A 16,478-nucleotide genomic window follows, 5' to 3' on the forward strand; every position below is an offset into this window, starting at 1 on the left:
TCTGTGTGTGTGTGTTTGTGTGTCCGTATGTGAGAGCCCAGAGGTCTGCATGCACTGCCTGGGACTGTCATGAGGAAGTGGGTGTGCAGAGGTGGCCGACAGTGCCCGGGTCTGAGGGCGTGGCTGGCTCACGCGTGGTCCCGGGGCTCCAGCCCAAAAGAAGCTTCCCAGCCTGTCCCCTGCAGGGTGCGAAAACTGCTGAGCTGCACTGACCCAAGCTGCAGCCCCAGCACCACTCACCTGGTTAGCTCACCAACACGGAGGCTCGGGGGTGGTGGGGGAGGCCGCAGGACTCTAAACACGCAGGAACCCCCGACAGCCCTTCCTTATCTCAGGACGTGGTCCCACCCACCCCTCTCCTCTTCTGATCCAGGGTCTGTGGTGGCTCCCGGGGATCCCTCTTCCAGGAACTCATGGGAGGGGGTTGGATTAACTTGCCTCATGGGCTCGGGGGTGTGCCAACAGCCACATCATAACCGCCCAGACAGACGTCCCACAGCGTCTGACACCGGGGCAAGCAGGAACCCCAAGAAAGGGCAAACATAGCCAGAGCTGTGGCCCAGGCTGCAGCACCCCATCTGACCTCTGCAGCCCCAAACACAGGTGAAACATAAATGCTGCAGAGTCGGCAGGGCTCAAAAAGACACAATTTTGCAGAGCACAGAAAATTTGGCTGTCATCTTTCAGGGGCTGAAAAGGCACCCTAGGCTCACCATGACTCATCGGAACTGAACAAGAGACTGGAGTACACAAAAAATCATAGCTCTGGTCCACTCATCCCCTCTCGCCTTCATCCCAAGCCCTCACCCACAGCACTGAGGCCTGACTGCTGGCGGTATGGCGATCATCCCCAGTGAGCCTTCCTGGGCAGCTGGAAGGCAGTTCCCCTTTCTCATCAGCCTCCACGATGGCCCTTATCAAGCCAAACTGCTGGGATTACCGTGAATGTGGGGCTGCCAGGAGCTCAGAGACCGGGGTTCCTTTGCTGAGAGAAGGAAAGACTCAGCTGCCAGTTCCCAAGGCTCGCTGGTGCAGCAAACCCAGACAGCACACGTTTAAAGCAGGTTGTCCCCATCTTGGAGTTTATGAAACCTGTACGCCTGTTAGTGTTCGTAAGGCCCCAATAGAATCCACGTGGGTGCTGGGAGTAGGAGCCCTGCCTCAGGGCACCCCGTCCCAGCCAGCTTACCTTTTTCAACCAAGTCAGAGGGAAGAAGTATCCCGATGGGGATGTTCCACCCAGGAGACCATCCCAGGCCTGTGTGGCAGGACTTCTTGCCTTGGAGCTGGGTCAGCTGGAAATCGCTGCCCTTCTTCACCACGGCTACAACATAATGGTGAGTCTGTGGATCTGAAAAGGAGCAGAGAAAGAAGGGCCAAAGGAAGATGCCACATCATTGCCACTCATCTTACAGAGTGTGTGCAAAGGAACTTGGGGAGATCCTAGGACCTGCAACATCTCCTGGTAAGCAAGCAGAAAAGGAAAGGGAAAGGCCCTTGATTGACAGAAGAAAGGAAACTGCCCCTCTTCAAGGCAATACACTTGAGTTCTTTTTCTGCACCAGCTATTACAGGGCCTGCAGCTCCCAGTCATTGAGATTTACTGTTTCTCCCCACGGGCTCTTCTCCCTTCTCTGTCTGCAGCCTGGGCACGAAGATGAAGGTGTGGGGGGAAGGTATGGAGGGCGTCTCCAGGGTTTCGCCAGGGCCCTGCAAGCTGGACTCAAATTGAGACAGACCGTGCTCACACACACACTGGTGACACTCATGGACAAGTATGGCAGGCACCCCATTCTTCGCCTCCCCAAACCCCATTCTTCAAACTGTGTTCTCTAGCAACTGCAGAGGACTTGGCACACGGAGAGGCTGTCCAGGTCTGTGTGTCTCCAGAGATGGGCGACCCCACCGGGCGGGCAGTGGACTCTGGAAAACATGCCCGCTCTCACTCAGCAGCACAAGCAGCATTCCCATCAGGATGCTCAGAGTTCACAGCTTCCCAGAAAGAGCCAAGATCCCAGCCCCCATGAGTTAGCGGAGGTAACAGCCTCTCACAGTCTAGAGAACTCCAGCAGCTTTGTTCCCTGCAAGTGTAATGCCAACAGAGTCCCTGCCTTCTGCTGTGGCTGCTGTGTCAGAACAGAGACCTGGGTCCCCGTGGAAGACGCACCATCTTTTGACCCGTAGAATTCTGCCACGACGGGCTTCAGGTTGTAGGGGGCCAGGCCTGCCTCAAACACCAAACCTCCATCAATGGTCACAGCATCTGCTTTGTTTGCCTGAAAGAGAAAAGGCCAGACATGAATGAAGCCCCTCACCTCTGAGGAAGACTCACCTAACCCTCTGCCAGGGACACTTGACAAGTATCGCCATGGATACTTGGTATGGCTCAGACCTCCTCCGCCTCCCTAGTGTTGGCTCAAAAGCCTTCGCAGTGAGCTTTCCTCCGACTGTGCTCTTAAAACTACCACCTCATAAATGCTGGAAGCCCTCTGTTTCTCTCCTGAGCCCTTATCAACCATCTGACAAACGTTTATTTATTGTTTGTCCTCCCCTTTGAAATGCAGCCTCCTCCAGGGTGGGGATGTTACTGTGTTGTTTTATCCTGCCAAATCCCAGCACCGACTGCCAGTAGGTGTCCAATAAATGTTGAATTGAGTGAATGAGTTGTAGAATATTTCCATCCATAAGAAGTCATGGTTTGCACTCTTGAGTCTGGATTCCCTCTTCAAGGATCTCTCAGCCAAGAATTCCTTCCTCCCTGAGAGAAGCAGTAACTTCACAGCCTCTTCTCAAAAATGAGGTTGGATTATTCCCTACCCCTCATTTCCTCATGGAAATCTTTTTTTTTCAACTGGAAGTCTGTACTTCTCAATCTCCCCCACCTATATCTTTCCTCCTCCTACCCATCTCCCCTCCGGCAACCACCCGTTCTCTGTATCTATGACTCTGTTTCTGTTTTGTTATATTTCTTCATTTGTTTTGTCTTTTAGAGTCCACATATAAGTAAAATCATACAGCATTTGTCCTTTCTCTGTCTGACTTATTTCACTTAGTATAATACCTTCTGGGTCCACCCATGTTGTCACAAATGGCAAGATTTCATTCTTTTTTATGGGTAATATTCCATTGTATATATACACCACATCTTCTTTATCCATTCATCTACTGATGGACACTGAGGTTGCTTTTGTATCTTGGCTATTGTAAATAGTGCTTTTTATTCATTTCTTAATTGACATTTAAAGTAATTTGGCTTTTTATAAATTTAATACTACATTTCTGTATACTTGCCTCCCTTTACTCCATCTCATTTTTTCTTACATATATTTTACAATGTGTATTCATATATAAGTATATGTATACATATGTATATACATATATCAAGTTAGTATTCTGTTGGTTGCATGTATCAGAAACCAATTTAAGAAAAGGAGGGATTTAGTATAAAGGTAAAAGACAAGAAGGCCTTGTGAACACCATCAAGGTCAGAAGCAACAAGAACAGGTTTCAGTCCATCCCCATGGGCTCCAGCTCATGACTGAGGTTCTAGATGGTTCTCAGTCTTTCCTCCTTTTCACACATCTTCCCCCTCCTGCCCACCTCCTCCTCAAGTTCCAGTATCAGATGCAAAGACAATAGTCTTACAGATATCTCTTAACCAGGTCCCACAATTGCATAAGGTCATATATAAATATGAATGAATTAGAGAAAATAAATAAAGTTTGTGTACATCTTTATGACCCTTACTGAATATTTCCAAATTTTTCTCCAGAAATGTAGAAATTTATAATTTCTAATGCCCATAGCAATACATACCAATTTCACGCAAAACTACTGGCAAGAAATACTATCATTTAAGAAATGTTATCACATTACGAGATATAAACTGCTACCTTAAGGTGGTTTTATTTGCATCCTTTGATTATTATAAAGGATGAACATTTTCCTTTCCTTACTTGTATCGTCTATTAGTTGTCATTTCTGTGAGTAGTTTGTTTATAGCTTGTTATTCTTAAGCATTTCTTATAAATTTAAATGACATCTTTACATAGCTTTTACACTACACTGTTTCGTTATAGCTGATGTGAATATATTTTTCTGTATGCTTAGGGCTTTAATTTTTTTCCTTTGTCAGAGACTTAAAATTTTTACATTTCCAAATTTGTCTACTTCTGTGATTTATCTTTTTATATCTATCTACATTAGTCAAATTGAGTCAAGCTGGGAGTTTATTTTGGTAAATGGATTAAAAATCTCACTTGATTTTATTTCTAAATGGCTATCCAGTTGTCCAACTAAAGAATCCTTTCTCAGACATTTGTTTGGAAAGTATGCCTTATCATACAATATCTAAATCTATGTGTATGTAACCATTAAGCCTAGGACCAGACTGCCTTAGTGTTGGACATTCATCATAGTTTGCATCTACATCATATCATGTAGATAATTAGACAGATGGATGTATGTATAGAAAGCTCGGAATATGTCTGAATTTTGTTCTCTTCCAGATCTTCTACATCTGTCCGAGGACCCTGTTCTTTGTAATGCTGTTATTAAATATGTTATAGTTTCAGGCAGGCCTCAGCTACTCCCCAGCTCATTTTATTTTTCATAATACTATTTTATATTCTCACCCATATTTCTTCTTAAGAATTGTAAACTTATTTTACTGACTTTTTAAATTTTATAATATAATTTTGATAACAATTATATTAAATTTATGAATTAACTTTGGGAAAATGTGCACATATATGAAGTTTAGTCTTCCTGTCTGGGAATATGGCATATGTTTTAATTTTTTAATAAGTACTGTTCATTTGTCTCAGACTTTTGTATTACATTTATAATAATCTTGCGGATCTCTCATATGATTTTTTCCCTGCAACATTTTTCTGTATATCATTTTAAATGTAAATGAGATCACAATTTGAGGTTATTTTTCCCCAACTAGTGACTGTTGATATATGAAAATGACATTAATTGTGATATATTTATCTTTTACCAAACTAATTTTTTCATTAATAATTATGGTAACATTTCTCTTGATTCCATTGTACTTTCTAGGCATGCAAGCATCTGAAAATATTGATATTTTGTTCGTTTCTATCTCATATGTATTTTATATCATTGCATTACTAGGAAATTCCAAAAACAATATTAAGTAATAATAGTGATACTACAGCTTCTTGTTTATTTCTGAGTCTTTATAGATTTCTCTTTCAGTGCAATTCTGGCTTTGCTTTACCGTGGCCATTTTCACTGAATCCTTCTCTATCAGTTGTTTAATTATTATTATTGTTGTTTTCACTATTAATGAATGTTGAGCACCTATATTTTCATCTACACATAGTCTCTGTACTTTCAAGTCTTTAGCTTATTTCTTTCTCCTCTAAAGCATGGTCTAGTTCCTTGCTAGAGAGAAAGTTGTTCTGAAGCAATAAACTATAACAAGTACAAAAAAAGAAGGAGAAAGTATGGATTTTCTTCCACTCTTCTTAGGCAGCAGTGACTTACCACAATGGCCTTGATGCACTCAAGGTAAGAGGTTCTCTCCACACAGGTGACATGAGGACCCTCCACTGAAAGGACATTATTCATGTTGTCACGGAAGCTGTAGCATTTATTGGCCTCATGACTTGAGATAGTGCACCATCTCACAGTTTTTTCAGGGACAGCCAGACACAGCCCTACGGGAGACAGGCCAGGGGTGTAAGTGACCCACAGCACTCACCTTTCTCTGCTGTAAGAAGAAGGTAAAGACAAGGTCAAGGGTTGGCTGAGAGGGGTAGACACACATTGGACTGGCTGCCTGGCCCACATAAATTCTCAGGTCCCATTTCTCTGGTTGTGCCTTTTCCCTTGGAGAAAAAAGCCAAAGCATCCCCCAAAAGTTAAATACAGAATTATCATATGACCCAGAAATTCCACTCATAAGTATATACCCAAAAGAATTGAAAACAGATACTCAAATACATATATACAAATATTCAGAGCAGCACTTTTCACAATGGTCAAAAAAGGTGGAAACAACCCAAATGCACAGCAATGAATGAATTGATAAGCAAAATATAGTACATCCACAAAATGGAATATAATCTACCGTGAAAAGAGTAAAGTACTGCTACATGCTACAGCACTGATAAAGCTCAAAAATAATACGTTAAATGAAAGAAGCCAGACACAAGAGGCCACACATTATATGACTCCATTTATATGAAATATCTAGAATTAGTAAATCTGCAGAGGCAGAAAGCAAATTGGTGGTGGCCAGGGGCTGGGGAAGAGGAGGATGGGTACAGGATGCTCTCTTGGGGTGTTGGAACTATGGTGGAACTAGATAGAGGTGGTAGTTGCATAACCCTGTGAACATACTAAATACCACTGAATTGTACACTTTTAAATGACTAATTTCATTTTAGTGAATTTCACACCAAAAAAGAAAATAGCATTATGGGAAGGAAGATTTGGGCCTAATGATTTAATCTTTGTCTTGGCATTAGATACTCTAACCTTACATGGTAGTAACTGCTGGGGCATTAAAATCAGTGTCTGTTCATTTCACTGGCACTTTAGGCTGTAGTAATTAGTGTTAACAATAATGCAAAGGCAAAATGCTGTTTACAGAACTGTGGTATTTGAGCAAAATGTCATCTTAGATGAAATCTAGCAGATGCAAGTAACAGCAGTCACAGCTATGAATTTTTGAGAAGGCCCTGTGTGTCAGGCCAGGCACATGACCCTCCTCGAGTGCCCACAATTGTCCTGCTGGTTAAATACTGGTGTTCCCATTTTGTAGATGAATTTAAACAAGCAAACAAAAAAAACTGTCAGAGACATCAAATAACTTGAGATGAAGCTAATACTTGAAACACCCAGGTCTGTTTGACTCCAAAGCCTGTATTGTGTTTTAACTGTCTGCAAGTAGGAAATATCAAAATAAATGGGACAGGAGATGTCAAATTTCCTTAGAGAGAATCCCATACCAAAGACAGGGAGTGACAAATGGAGTGCTTCAGCTCTGTTTTGAACAGGTCTTCGATAGTAGCCGCCAGGGTAGAAGAGCCAGTGAGAGAATGGAGCTGTCAGGACAGATGCCCTTGCGCAGAATAGAAGTGTGTGGAGTAATAGCTCATATTGCACTTGGAGCCTTTCAAAGCATGTTTACTCTGCTTGCCAATACAGATTCTTAAAACGTTTCTGCTCTTAGACATGACTGATAACTGTAGAGACAATACAACTCTATAAATGAAAATAGCTTTGTAAGCAGGTTAAGTTACACAAAGAGCCACTGTATACAATTGCAGTTTTTTTTTTTTTCAAAGGTTTGCACTTACTGAGAAAGCCTTTTTGAAAGTCTATTTTCAGTCACCTGTGCTTATGGTCAAATGATTAAAACTGTAGCTTTTGAATTTCTGATGTTTTTAAATTATTTATTTATTTATTATTGAATGAAAGATTCTTTAAATTCTACCGTGCTTTACAATTTCCAAAAGTTTCACACAGATAATTTCATATAATCCTATAATAACCTTTTATTCCCTCTCCTACCTATATATTGCCCCTCATCCCCTCCCTCTCCCCAGTGGTAATCACTAGTTCATTCAGTGTGAGTATAAAATAGGGTGAATGATATTCACATCATTAGGGGAAACGCTAAAGTCTGGACAAAAACATGGTACTAAAGCAGGGAACTAAACAAATGCAAAACAAATAAAACATAAAACAAACAAACAAAAAATCAAACCAGGATGGGCTTCTATTTCCACCTATGAGAAATAACTGATATGGGACTTGCCCTAGCACTTTAAACAGGTGAGAAAAAAAAAAAACCTGGGGAAAAACATACGAAAAAAATGTTTTAACACATTGGACAACAGGAAGTGCAGGACTGTGATCCCCGAGAGAAGGGAAACAAATAAAGTAAGCCCTGTAATCACACTAGCTTTCTTCCTGGACAAAATGTCCAGATAGCAGGGCAGAGAAGAGAAAAGAAACAGCCCGATGGTCACCCCAAGTTGAGGAGACAGAGACCATAGTTTGGTAAGGTGGAGGCAATTAGAATGTGCAGCACAGGGTACCAAAGAGCAGGGAATGCAAAAAGAGAGGAGAAAGAGAAGAGAGATTGAGATCCAGAATTGTCACACCTTGGAGATTCTGGCTAAATATCAATTTGAGCATTGTGGAGGCCAGGCAAGGACAACTGCTAGGGAAAGAAAATTTAATAGGGAACCTAAACCAAACATTTCTCAGAACTCAAATGGGGTTAGGAATCATTTGGGTTCCCACCATTCAGAGTGGAGAAAATCTTATTGAATAAATAGTGCATTTATGAAAGATTCCATAAGTAAGCTAAACTAGATCTAGAAAGAAGGGTATTCTAGACACTGCCTAAACATCTTGAAAAATAGTCTTGAGAAGGTTAAGCTGATCTGAAGACATTATGAGTGCCTGTCAGAAAAAAAGGTTGACACTCCTTAAATTAAAAAAAAAAAAGCAAAAACCAAAATACAGTACTCAGCAAGGTAAAATTCACAGTATCCAGCAACCAATAAAATTAATACACAAGTGAAGGTGCAGGAAAATGTAATCCATAACCAGGAGGAAAATCAGTCAATACAATCAGACAGAAATGAAAGAGATGAGGAAATTAACAGAAAATAGCTTTAAAACAGCTATTTTAAATGTTATAAGTATGCTCGGAGCGCTAAAGAAAAACATGAACATCAGCGCTGCTGGGGGATGCGGCGCTTCCTTTCTGCTCCCATGCTTGTTGTGGTGCCACCAGACATGCCCTCAACATGCAAAATGATGCCAGAGAGTTCGTGGACCTGTATTTGCCGCAGAAATACTCTGCCAGCAACTGCATCATCGGCGCCAAAGACCACGCGTCAGTCCAGGTGAACTTGGCTGAGGTTAACAAAGTAACAGGCAGGTTCAACACCCAGTTCAAAACCTAGGCTATCTGTGGGGCCATTCACAGGATGGGAGAGTCAGATGATGCCATTCTCTGACTGGCCAAGGCCCATGGCATCCTCTCAAAGAACTTCTGACTGGAGAGGATCATGGATGTGGAATATTTGCCATAAGTAAATAGTGAACCCTACCCCCAAGAAAAGAAAAACATGAGCATAATGAGGATACAAATATAAGATGTAAGGAGCCAAAAAGAATTCTTAGAAATGAAAAATAGAATATCTGAAATAAAAATTCCAGTGGATGAGATTAACAGCTGATTAGATATGCGGAAGAAAAAAGATGATCTAGAAGACATTACTACAAACTATCTAAAATGAAGCAGAGAGAAAGAAAGATAGAAAAACAAATGAGCAGAGCCTCAGTGACTTGTCATACAGTATCAAGTGATCTAACATATGTGTAACTGGAGTCCAGGATAAAAAAGGGGGGAAGGGGCAAGAAAAAATATGTGAAGAAAGATTTGGCCAGAATTTTTCCTAATATTATGAAAACTACAAACTCCCAGTTCTAAAGCAACCAGAGAAAAGAGACAAAATTAGGTACAGAGGAGCAAAGACAATAAATATCTCAGACTTTTTGTCAGAAACCACACAAGTCATAGACAATGGAATATCCTTAAAGTGCTAAAAGAAAAATAACTTGCTAACCTAGAAATCTAAAACCAATGAAAATAACTTTCAGAACTGAAGGCAGAAATAAACTTTTCCAGACAAACAAATGTTGGGAGAATTTGGGTACAGCAAACTTGCACTATAATGAATGTTAAAGGAAGTTCCAGACCCAAGTGGTTACACTCATGAAATCTATCAAACACTTAACAGAAATAACACCAATGTGGCAAAAACTATCTTATAAAGTAAAGGAGAAAGTAATACTCCTAACTCATTTTCTAAGGCCAGCATTAACCTGATACCAAATCCAAACAAAGACATTATAAGTAAAGAAAACTACAACCAAATATCCCCCATGAACATAGACACAAAAATCATTTACAAAATATTAACAAATCAAACGCAGCCAAAAAAAAATTCTTAAGTACATGAACACACACACACACACACACACACACACACACACAGGTTTATCCCTTGTCCAGGAATGTGAAGTTGAATTAATGTGCAAAAACTAATCAGTATAGCTCACCATATTACAGAATAAAACAGAAAAATTCATACGATTATCTCTATAGAACAGAAAAGGCACTTGCCAATTCAAAATTCCAAGCAAAGTAAGAATAGAAAGGAATGTCCTCAACCTGATAAAGAACATCTACAAAAAACCCCACAGTTAATATTATACCTAATGGTGAAAGACTGAATGCTTTCCCCTTCAGGTCAGAAACAAGGCAAAGATTGACATTCTCTTCACTTCTGTTTAACACTGTATTAGAGGTCTTAACCATTTTAACAAAGCTCAAAAGAGAAACAAAAGGCATACAGGTTGGAAAAGAAGATAGAAAATTGTCTATATTCACAGATAACATGTTTCTCTACACAGAAAATTTTAAGGAATAAATGATTTAGAAAGGTCTTAGGATCTGAGGTCAAAGCGCTAAAATCAGTTGAATCTCTACAAAGCTAAAAAGAAAAAACTGTAAAATGAAACTTTAAAAATACTACTTACGGGCTTCCCTGGTGGCGCCGTGGTTGAGAGTCCGCCTGCCGATGCAGGGGACGCAGGTTCGTGCCCAGGTCCTGGAAGATCCCACGTGCAGCGGAGCGGCTGGGCCCGTGAGCCATGGCCGCTGAGCCTGTGCGTCCGGAGCCTGTGCTCTGCAACGGGAGAGGCCACAACAGAGAGAGGCCCGCGTACCGCAAAAAATAAATAAATAAATAAATAAATAATAATACTTACAATGGCTTTCAAAGATATGAAATATCAGAACTTCCCTGGTGGTCCAGTGGTAAAAAAAAACCCACCTTCCAATGCAGGGGACACAGGTTCCATTCCTGGTGGAGGAACTAAGATCCCACATGCCGCGGGGCAACTAAGCCCTTGTGCCACAACTACTGAGCTCACATGCCTCAACAAGAGAGCCCACCTGCCGCCAACTACAGAGCCCACGCGCTCTGGAGCCTGCGCACCACAACGAAAGAGAGAAAAACCTGCATGCCACAAGTAGAGAGAAGCCTGCGCACCACAACAAAGAGCCCGTGCCGCAATGAAAGATCCCATATGCCTCAACGAAGATCCAGCGTTCCACAACTAAGACCTGATACAGCCAAGAAAAATGAAAGAAAATAAGAAAAAAAATCTAAAATAGATATATATATGAAATATTAGGGATACATTTAACAAATTATGAACAAGAACTGTACATGAAAACTACAAAAAATTTCCAAGATAAATGAAAGAAGACCTAAATAAATAGATATAGAATGTTCATGGATTAGAAAACTCAATATTGTTAAGATGCCAAGCCTCAAAATAATCTATAAATTAAATGCTATCTCAATAATAATCTAAGCCTAATTGTTTTTTATAGAATTTGATAACCTGATTCAAAATTGTGTTTGGATATGCAAAAGATCTAAATGGCCAAACCAACATTGAAGTAGTACAATAGAGTTGGAGGATTTATACTACCTGATTTCAAGACTTATTATAAAGCTACGGTAACCAAGACAGTGTGATATTGCCACAAGGAGAGATATAAAGCTTAATGTAACAGAACAGAGAGTCTAGAAATTGACCCATATATATAGGGTCAGTAGATTTTCAACAAAGCTGCCGAGGTAATTCAGTGAAGAAAGGATATTCTTTTCGAAAACAAGTCCTGGAATAACTGGATATCCATATGAGAAAAGTGAATCCCAACTCTTACTTTATACCATACACAAAAATTAACTAAAAATGTATCATAGACCAAAACATAAAAGCTGAAGCTATAAAACTTCTAAAATAAAACAAAGAGGAAACTATTGCAACTTTGGGGGTAGCCAATTATATCAATATTTTTAGAGAGGACACAAAACATAATAACAAAAAATAAAAATTAGGTAAGGGAACCTGATCAAAATGTAAAACATCTGCTCTTCAGAAGGTATCATTTAGAAAATGGAGGGCTTCCCTGGTGGCACAGTGAATCCGCCTGCCAATGCAGGGGACACGGGTTTGAGCCCTGGTCCAGGAAGATCCCAGATGCCGTGGAGAAACTAAGCCCATGCGCCACAACTACTGAGCCAGCGAGACTAGAGCCTGTGCTCTGAAACACGAGAAGCCACTGAAATGAGAAGCTCGCGCATGGCAACAAAGAGTAGCCCCCGCTCACCATAACTAGAGAAAGCCCATGTGCCGCAACAAAGACCCAGCACAGCCAAAAATAAATAAATAAAATTAATTATTTTATTGGTGATGTGATGAATTGGGAGGTTGGGATTGACATATATACACTAATATGTATAAAATGGATAACTAATAAGAACCTGCTGTTTACAAAAATAGAATTCAAAAATTCAAAAAAAATTAATTAATTAAAAAAAAAGAAAATGGAAAGCTAAGCTACAACATTATTACTCATCAGGGAAATGCAATTTAAAACCATTGTGAGGTAGTACACACACCTATCAGAATGGCTAAATGTGAAAATATTGACAACACCAAGTGTTAGCGGGATGTGGAGCAACTGAAATTATCATATTGTGGGTGGGAATGGAAAATGGTACAACTACTCAAAAAAGTTTGACATTTTCTTAACAAGTTACCATTATGACCCAGCAATGCTACTCCTAGATATTTACCCAAAACAAATGAAAATATATGTCCACCCAAAGACTTGTACACTAACATTCATAGCAGCTTTAGTCATAATATCCCAAACTGGAGACAACCTAAACATCCACTAACAAATGAATGGAAAACAAACTGTGATAAAGTCATACCATGGAATACTACTCAGCGATAAAAAGGAATGAACTTTGATACATACAACAATGTGGATAAATCTCTAAACAATTGTGCTGAATGAAACAAGCCAGTTACAAAAGACTATGTAGTGCATGATTCCATTTACATGAAATCCTAGAAAAGGAAAAACTTACCTAAAGTGGGAAAAAATGCGAATGACAGGGAAGGGGTAGGGGACAGTTTGGGAGTGATGGAAATGTTCTATATTTTGATTGTGGTGGTAGTTATGGGGGTAGGCATATTTCTTGAAATTCATTGAACTGTATGTATACTTGTAGGAGACCATTTTATTAAAAGTAAGTTATGCTTCAATAAAAATGATTTTAAAAAGAAAGAGTGTGTGCAAGCAAGCTAAGTGTCAATGGAGTCAAGTAACCTAAACTAGGCCAGCCATCAACAACACTCCATCCAACTATGTGACAATTTCAAGAAGGGGCAATCAGAGCCCACTGTGAATATTTCAATCTGCTCTAGAAGGGAAAAGCTGCTGGTGGCCACATGCTCACTGCGTGGAGAAATCCCTTCCCCGGAAGAGCAAAAGGTAGAGAAAGGAGGTGGCAGCCAAGGTGGAGATACAGGCTGTACTGAGCCCCTGGTTCTTGGCTCTTGCAAGGCCTACTGATCACCATTCCCACTCCTCTGACACTTTTAGTTTAAGCTAGTTTGGTTACATTCCTGTCATCTGCCACCAGAAGGGTTTTTATAGGAAGAGAACACTGAGCTTTGAAGAAAGCACGTCCTCGATTCCAGCCTTGTCCAGTGGCCAAGAGAGAAGGAATGTTGGGATGGAGTGGGCGGAGGGCCAGGGAGAGGCAGCTCTTGCCTCTGTTTAGTAAACACAGAGCCGACTGGGAAAGTGAACTTTTGGTCAGTGCCTGACACTGCCAAGAGAGGGGATGGGGGAAGAACAAACAACAGAAGCCCTGTTCAGGAAGAATACGGGAGAGGCCAGGGGGCTGCACTCTGGATTTTCTGCAGCCATAGTTGGACCACAGCTGTAGCAACATTGCCAGCCTTCCCCAGCCCCATCAGAGCTCCCCGTGTGGCCCTAGGTGGCAGCACTGGGCCAAGGAGGGCCACCCCCATCCCTGAAAGCACTCCTTGCCTTTCCTGCCTTCTTCTGCTCAGCCCAGGTTATGCCTCCCCCCATGATAGATACCCTACCCCAGAAATGATTTAAGACAGCCTGAGACCTGACAGAATCAGGGCTGGACAGAACCCAGTTGTCCCGCCAGGCAGGGGTCTCCACCTCCATGAGGTTAGTGACTTTGCACCATTACCTTCCTTACAGTTACCCAGCCAAGAGCCCTGACAGCCCCCCAACACGGGACGGGGTCCCCTACATTTACGTGCAGGATTTTTTTTCCAGTGATAACTCACCTGTGCCTACAGCTCTGCCCTTAGGTACATGACTTCATGTCACTTTCACAGCAACTGTGTGTTTGCTGTGAAAAAGTAATTTCTACTGAACTGAGGAGGAAATCAGCTCAGAGAGGAGGGCAAGGGACCACCCAGTCACATGGCACCGAGTGGCAGGTGGATTCCATTCTAGGGTGATTGTTTCTCCCCTATATTCCTCCACCTGCCTAGTGTGTAGTCGGGATGGGAGGCATTGTACAGTTCAGAGCAGGAAAGATCCTTCTGGTTAGATACCTGACATGACAAGCTTACCTGATGTGCCCCTCCCCCTCTTAATAATAGTCCTTGAGCCCTCGGAAAAAATCCCTTCTCTCCTCTGACCCTGTTTCCTTCACTGTAAACTGGACGAACAGCCTCCAGGCCAGGGGTCATGAACTTTTTCTGTACTGGGCTAGCTAGGCAATTACTAGCTTTGTGGGCCATACAGTCTTTGTGGCAACTATCTACTCTGCCCTTAAAGCCTGAAAGCAGCCATGGACAAATACCTGAATGAGCATGATCGTGTTGCAATGAAGTTTTATTTATGGACGCTGACATTTGAATTTCACATAATTCTTATGTGTCAAGCTATTTTTCTTTTTATTTTCTTTCACACATGTAAAAATGTAAAACCCATTCTTAGCTCGTTCGGCTGTATATCAGGCAGCTGGCGGGATTTGGTCAGCTGGTCAGAGTTTGCGAACTCCTGCCCTAGCCTGCAGGGTTTCTGCAAGGGCGAAAGTTGGTCAGGTGCACTGATGAACCACCGGCGGTGGAAGGCACTTTGGAGCCAGCCAGGCGCTGGGTTGCTTCGAAGCCTCCTAGACGAGACAGTGCAGTGTCCCGCCGTGGCTGACCCTCGGCTGGCACCCGGTCCCATCCTAAACGGCCGGCCCCCACCCGGCTCCCAGTGCGCACTCACCCAGGGCCCCCGCGCACAGCACGGAGTAGACCGCGAGCCTCATTCTCCTCGGCGGCGCGCGACTCCTACCCGGCTCTCGGGGCCTCGGCCAACTTTACCTGCCCGCGAGGGAGCGGATCCGCCTCCTCCGAAGGGTTCGCCCTTCCGGCCCATCGCCCTCGCCACACCCCCACCCCTCTCCCAGACAGCTCGCAGGGGCTCGCTGCGGCTGCACCTCTGCCCAGCGCCCGGAACTGAGAGGCTGGATCTCTGCTCGCGGGCTAGTAGTCCGCACCCCGGAGGTACGAACCACAGCAACCCCGGAGGTACGAACCACAGCAACCCCGGAGCCCACTGGACAGAGAAGCCGAGGCCCAAGATGAGAGTGACCGCCCGGGCCCCAGGTTAGTTACTAGAATGCGGGTTCCTTGACCCCTGGACCTTCATCTAGACAAGCAACTCTTCGATGTCTCCAACACAGACTCTTCGGGACTGAGGGGCGGTCCACTAGGTGAACACTGTGGACCCTTCCCCCAGGAGAGCATGTGCACACGCATACACAACGTTTTGAACGCAATTTTCAGGTATCCTCAGACTCTTCCTCCAAAAGCGTCTCGGTTGCCCACTCCGGGTCCCTCCCCCACCCCCAATCCCCCTGACACCGTCTCCTGCAACCCTGGCTGAAGTCTGAGGTCAAGTGAAGCGCTGAACCCTGGGAGGGCTGCTTCTACTCACCACTGCAGCCCGCAGCCCCATCCTCCTGAAGTCTATGAGCTCTGCCTGGGGGAAGTCTTCCGAATTTAGATTTTTCAAAATTTTTCTTTAAGTGTAATAAACATACATAAAACTTAACATATCCTAAGTATACAACTTGAGCAATTATCACCAAGTGAGCACACCCCTGTAACCAGCACCCACATCAAGAAACAGAACGTTAACAGAGTGGGGGGTGCCTCTCCTCCAATTACTTCCCATCTCCCCACAAAGATATCCATTATCTTGACTTCTGGCAACATAGACTAATTCTGCTGACTGTTTAACTTTACAGAGATGGAATCATACAATATGTACAATGTTGCATCTGACTTCTTTCTGGTTACATTTGTAAGATTCATCTATGTTGTTGTGTATAGTTGCCCGTCAGGAGATCTTGGTGTTGCATATGACCCCATATTGTATATGCAGGACTTGCTATTTATCCTGCCTGTTGATGATAGTGGTTTCTAGTGGGCTCTTATAGTGAGTGCTGCTGTGAACATTCTAGTACATGTCTTTTCCTGCACACAGGTATATATTT

At 42.7% G+C, this 16,478-nt stretch overlaps 1 protein-coding gene and 1 pseudogene across 3 annotated transcripts in view; one reads left to right on the forward strand and one right to left on the reverse strand.

Annotated features, from left to right (window-relative positions):
• Positions 1-15,245, reverse strand: part of LOC115862082 (inhibitor of carbonic anhydrase) — a 40,112-nt gene extending 24,867 nt beyond the window's left edge. For all 3 annotated transcript variants that reach the window (XM_060297630.1, XM_070045398.1, XM_030873453.2), the window contains exons 1-4: positions 15,203-15,245; positions 5,515-5,687; positions 2,168-2,276; positions 1,190-1,351 (exon numbers count right to left, since the gene is read on the reverse strand). In XM_060297630.1, the coding sequence (XP_060153613.1) occupies positions 1,190-1,351; positions 2,168-2,276; positions 5,515-5,687; positions 15,203-15,245 (487 nt within the window). The remainder of the gene's footprint in view (positions 1-1,189; positions 1,352-2,167; positions 2,277-5,514; positions 5,688-15,202) is intronic.
• LOC115862081 (small ribosomal subunit protein eS21 pseudogene) lies at positions 8,799-9,050 on the forward strand (annotated as a pseudogene).
• Positions 15,246-16,478: the final 1,233 nt, after the last annotated feature.

Source organism: Globicephala melas, chromosome 4 (genome assembly GCF_963455315.2).
Source record: "Globicephala melas chromosome 4, mGloMel1.2, whole genome shotgun sequence".
Taxonomy (NCBI): Eukaryota; Metazoa; Chordata; class Mammalia; order Artiodactyla; family Delphinidae; genus Globicephala; species Globicephala melas.